General features: G+C 41.0%; 1 protein-coding gene across 1 annotated transcript in view; it reads right to left on the reverse strand.

Moving 5' to 3' along the window:
• Positions 1 to 1,546, reverse strand: part of AACS (acetoacetyl-CoA synthetase) — a 74,546-nt gene extending 73,000 nt beyond the window's left edge. Inside the window, exon 1 of the mRNA XM_075176872.1 lies at positions 1,365 to 1,546. Within this exon, the coding sequence (XP_075032973.1) occupies positions 1,365 to 1,494 (130 nt within the window). The 5' untranslated portion in view covers positions 1,495 to 1,546. The remainder of the gene's footprint in view (positions 1 to 1,364) is intronic.
• Positions 1,547 to 6,119: the final 4,573 nt, after the last annotated feature.

Consider the following 6,119-nt stretch of genomic DNA (forward strand, 5'->3'; position numbering starts at 1 on the left):
AGAATCCCCACAAGCTGCATCTGGAAATATATTGAAAGGGCCGATACCTGCACCATCAAATAGCTAAGGCGAAGGCCCACATCCAGTCCATCCTGCAAGAAGGATAAGTACCTGGAAAGAGGAAAAGCTACTGTACAACAGCTCCTGCGCTCACACCAACGGACACAGGTACGCCACACTCTGTGGTAATTGCGGGCAGAGACCGGTTTTCTGGCCCTCAACATTTTCTATACTACTCTGGAGGTCAGACCTCTGGATCGCCAAAGGCTGGCCTCAATAGCCACACCATCAAAGCCAGCCGAAGAAGTTCCAGGCGCCAAAAGGGACCCTGGAGCAAGAAGTCGCTGTGAGGAGGCAGACGACACCCCGGACCCACTGCCATGCGTAGGAGGTCTGCATACGAGGCCCCTCCCTGCTTAACCCAATGTAGAACCATCAGGATTGGGAGTGGGAGGAGGTGGGACAGGTACCCTAAATGGAAGTCTAAAAATGATTATTCTAAGAGAGTCCATGCCAGTGGGTAAAGGGCCTAAGAACAATGAATTTTAGTTTGACATCCATTTACCTAGCGTTAAAAATGCAAGTAAAACCCATATAAAAATACCAGTGGATAGGTGGTTCTAATGAGAATGCAGCCTATACATTCGCTAGGGGACAGTGACATCACTAAAGAAGGAGCCACTTAATTTTAATGGTTTGTTTGCAAATGCAGAGTTTTTTGGGAACTGGCAATCACATATCAGTTAAAAAGAAATAACTTCAGTGAATTCAATGTATAAAATGCAAAAAATAATATCAATTAAAATACATATTTACAGACAATTGACAGAATAGTAAAATTATCTTGTAGTATATATATAGATTAGGAGGAGAAGGTATAATGAACACATTACCAAATACCACACAAATATAATTTACATGAGTTCACAAAAGTGATGTCATTTGTATATTATAGGTAGAGAGATTACGTGTGACTTGTCCTCTTCCTTACAGGTGTGTCAGTTTCACCTCAGGCCATTTTCATTCATTGATAAATTCCAGCATCATATTTCTATATTGTGAATTACTGTTGCCAGATAACTAACGTACTCATCATTAACTCCAAAACACATATTTCAATTTGCACCTAGCAGCATTGTATGAAACCCTTTCATTACTTAGTTACATACAGCTATACAGGATTGCACATTATTTATCAGTGCTTTTCTTACCACAGCGATTTCTAGGGTTGTTCTATGTGCTTTTATTGAATAGTGTTTGTACTAGGTCTTTCCTATCCTCAGGAACAGTTGTCACAATGTCACATGCTGAGAGTCTGGCTGGTTCTTACCCACTTGGAGTATGTACATCCCGTTATCACTCACCCAGATTAAGACCAAAGTTGTTGTTAACCTTGGCCCTGAACTGATCCATCTGTGTGATTTTCTTGGAATCAGGGTACCACATCACTTTGGACTCCATTATCTCCTCCATCGGGTCCTCCTTCTTAGACATGCTGATGGCTGAACGTACTTGTGCGTCTCTGACACTCTCCACAGCCTGACACGCTTTTTAGTACATGTAAGCGAGGTGACAGTATGCCTCCGCGCTGAATAAAATAGTCCCACACACCCGTCCTTCTGCAAGTTGGTGCCTGGTTTTTTTTTAAGTGAACTAGAAAAGTTGAAACCTTTTACCGATAAAGGTGATCACCTATTAAATGGCACGTAATAAACTACAGAAAATAGCATTTGCTCTGCAGGTTGACATGAGGTCACTGAGTGGTTGGTTAAACTAGACTCGTTTAACCAGCATCGGAAGGGTAACTGGGGGATCCTCCTTATAACTTACATTGCCCGGTTTGGGGAATGTAAGTGAAACGTGCATGATTTGTCATGCTATTGAGAAAAAAAAAACACCTCAGAAATCAGAATATACTAGCTACCCATAGTTGTTAAACGTTTAATATTTACTAAGAGTACATTTAATTCCTTGTGTCAATATAATTATATCCCATTCTCACTATTCATAGTCTTTGGGCTTTTATTTTTATTGAAGTGTATTTTAAATGCTTAACAATAACATGATAATCAAATACAGTAAACCTGGCATGGTGGGAAATCTAATCAGGACCACCGGAACACTGTAATCCTGGGCAAGAGACCACTGGAACACTGTAATCCCTGGCAACAGGCCCCCTTATCTTCCAAGAGCCTGCTCTGAGTAGGGATCGGAAGCGTGAGAGTATGGGGGACCACATGTGCAAACTGCAGCTAGGGGGTGGTGTAGATCCCAGCACCAGTCCTGATTTTAGTGCAACCAGACCTGTTTAGACAGTACTGTTTACTGCTTAGTTGCCCATATTCAAGTAGCAAAGTGTCACTTTGCAATATTTTTTTACCTCCCCTCTGCAGATCCTAGAGGATAGGTCCAAGTGTATGTTGGGTGTGTGGTGACACAATTTGCGTCATCGTGGACCTGCCTGCACTGTGTCATGATGACATGTTTCGTAGTGAAATACATCATCAAGGCCTTCGCTACACCCAAAGCTGATGCTAGCATGTCTGGCATTCCCCTGCAAAAAATAAATTTGGACCATCCTTTGTTCATTCATTAATGTTTTGCTTCTTTTAAAACAAATCATATAATAATATAATAAACTTTAATAGAGATAATACAAATAAATACATTAAATAGCAAACATTTATTGATATAGGAATAATATAAATGTAGAATATGTAATCTTTGCAATAAAATTTTACATTTGTGGCAAATTAGTTTGGCTGTGCTTCCTCCTGCATCACACTGTGTCCCCGTTATCATTACACTGTGCTCTCCATGCCGCGTTTGCTCCCCTTCGTCTGTCTCCCATTTCACACTGTGCCTTCCACTTACCTTTCTATTGCCTTCTTTCTTCCCTTCTGTCTTTCTCTTGGTTCCTCTCTGTGCGCTCCTCACTGAAAATGTTGTTCATCATGACATTCAGTGCGAACGGAGCAGGGAGGAGGGCACTGGACGCTGGAGCGTCTAATAAGTATTTTCTTTTTCTGGGCTGTTGGAGAAGCAGGGGATGGCAGGCGGGGGGAGTGCCTCTCAGGCTTGGCACCCCCAATGTATCACATATCTTATGTATGTTATAAGGCTACTTTAACTAAGGAACACAACTAGAGCTTTCTGGGTCCAAATTCAAAAATGTATATGCCGTTTACAGTAGTATGGTATGAGAGGCTAGTATCTAATATTACAAAATAGTATTTAGTGAACAAGGTACAGTGTAATGCTGTAATGTGTAGAGATGAGGGGGCCCCGGATTCCGCTAATCCGAGCCCACCCGAACAGTGCGGATCTGAACGGGACCCGAGCACTGTTCGGATATTTCCGGCGGGCAAAAAATTGAAAACGAGGCTCTGTCGTCCAAGTCTCGCGTCGAATCTAGCGAGGGGTGGGATGGAGGGCCCAGAACAATTCCATCTTGTACCTCTTTTTTTGGCATTATGTGCTCAAGCTACCTCGGTGCAACCTTTTGGCCTAAAAACAATATTGTGAGGTGTTCAGAATAGACTGGAAATTAGTGGAAATGATTGTTATTGAATGTTATTGAGGTTAATAATAACGTAGGAGTGAAAAAAAAACCACAAAACTGGTTTTTAGCACTTTTTATGTTTTTTTCAAAATAAATCCGAATCCAAACCAAAACCTTTCGTTAGGTGTTTTGCGAAACAAATCCGAACCCAAAACCTCAAGCAAATCCAAATCCAAAACACAAAACACGAGACACCAAAAGTGGCCGGTGCACATCCCTAGTAATGTGTGTGTGTCCAAAATAATCTGCAATACCCGATAATAATAATTCAATCAAAATCAATCAAATCATTATCAAGCATCCTCCTCCGTATGCACTGCAGTCACCTTCTCACCATACTAAAAGGACTCGGTTCTCATCCAGATTGAAAAGCCTGTGTGTAGCCAAACTGGACATTGATTCGGACTCTTGACATTTGGCCATGTGTATTGCTAACTTAAGAAGCTGCACTGTATTCATTACTAAAGTACTAGTGCCATATCGTTTGAGCTCCTACAGCTATATGGACACCACAGAGAAAAATTAAAAAGGTAGACTTGTTTCTCAGTCATATCAGTTAACTATTTGTAAGAAGAGTTGTACCTTTAGGTTATTGTCTTGCACATGTTCTCCTACAACTTTTGACAAATACCTCGTAACTCTTCTGTGCTCTCTGATTTGAATACCAAAGTCTCCAGTTACGTATCCAAGAGTAACTAGAAATAAACATCTAATTAAATAGAACAATTGTAAAGCTCTACGGAATATGTTGGCGCTATATAAATAAATGATGACGCTGATGATAGAACAAAAATTTTTGAAAAGCACCAAACAAAAAATGTGTTTTGTAAAAGCTGCCATAGGGCACATATAAACTAATAAATTAAAGTAATCTGATAGTAGAAAAGCCATTTAACATTATAGGTGAATTGCCAAGAACAGTTTGCAGCTCTGAATATTTTAATATATACATTTTTCTACTGTACATATTGTGATAGTCTGATGTATTTTTCTAATGGAGATATACTTCATTTCTGTCTGGGAGGCAAAGGTGGCAGCGTTTTCAATACCATGTTTATTTTAAGAGCAAACAGTTGGCAACTATGGTGCTGACTCAGTTTAAGTTCCACTGCTATTGTGTACAGAGGCTAAAATATACTTCACCCACTTCAGACATTAATGATTTGTGAGTAACAAAAACTGTAGCTTCACGTCACAGTAAGAAATACGATCAGCACGAATAGGCAGTCATTTGTGGCTAGCATCCTTAACATTCAGAACATGTATTTTATTATCAAGTAATCTTAAAGCAGGAATCCCCAAAACTTTTTTTTAATTAATCACAGTGACAGGCTATAAGAATGCTATTTAACATTTTTTTCTGCAGGCTGCCATTAGCGATTTGTGATTCTGGATTACTATGCCAACTACAGTTACATGATGCATTGACAGGGGGGTCCTAGAATTTATTTGGAGGGAGGGGAGTGATTTGTGCCCCACCCCCATTTTTTGCTAATAGAACCAGAGGGCTTCCAGCGGCAGCTCACTGTACTCAAGTTCCCGGCGACTGATAAGTAAGCAGATAATGCTGGTCGGCCACGCTAATTGTGTTAAAACACAATCAGAGCGGCCAGACAGGAGTACCTGCCTGTCAGGCGCAGAGAACGAGTACAGTTAGCTGCCGCTGGAAGCCCACTGCTGCTGGGGGTACGGGCAATTGCCCCCTCCCCCTGGATCTGCCACTGTGTAATGAGCAGAGAGCCTTTGTAATGTCCCTCAGAGCTCTGTCTACATCATGACATCTGTCTACATCATGACATCCTCCTTTTCTTCCCCTCTGCCATCACGTGACATGCCAAAAGCCTGTCTGTGTAGCAAACTGACTGGCAACCATTTTATTTGCCGAGAGATTTTGAAAAGGACATGATTTGTAGGCTGATATATAATAACAATCACTATTCCATTCTTAAAAGGTACCTCACTTACTAATTAAATTAGAAAAAAATCTGTGTGACTTCTGATTTAAACGTCAGGGTCTTTAAATCTAAACACACTATTGCAGCCACTCCACATTGGGCAGAAATTATCTCACTATAAATATAAAAGAAAATCAAGACATAATCAAGTTGCAATTAATTCCTTTTAAACTGCATAGACCCACTCCAGCCATTCATTCATTTACTCATTAACTTAGAGAAAAAGTCAGGTTGGTAGCTATGCTGACCATCACAAATAATTAAAACTTTAGCCCCTATAATTATCTAGTGATTGCGTAATTCTGCATTTGCAATCAGTAAGATTTAACCACAACTGGATAATAATCAGCACAACGTCTGCAGAGCACTAACATGACTCCCACTCTCCTATTCCAGGCGTACTAGAGGGGTAAGACCTAGTGCTGTGACGCTGTGTGTACTGCGGAGGGATATCGTCTGACTTCCCACCACACCAAGCCGTTGATTGGCTGAGACTACACTGGCTCCACATCAGCCGAGTGCTTGGTGCATGCATGTGAAGCTGTCAATAGAGGGAACCAATCGTGTGAGAGCAAAGCTCGTGTCTCAGCCAATCAGTGTGA

This window comes from Mixophyes fleayi, chromosome 1 (genome assembly GCF_038048845.1).
Source record: "Mixophyes fleayi isolate aMixFle1 chromosome 1, aMixFle1.hap1, whole genome shotgun sequence".
Taxonomy (NCBI): Eukaryota; Metazoa; Chordata; class Amphibia; order Anura; family Limnodynastidae; genus Mixophyes; species Mixophyes fleayi.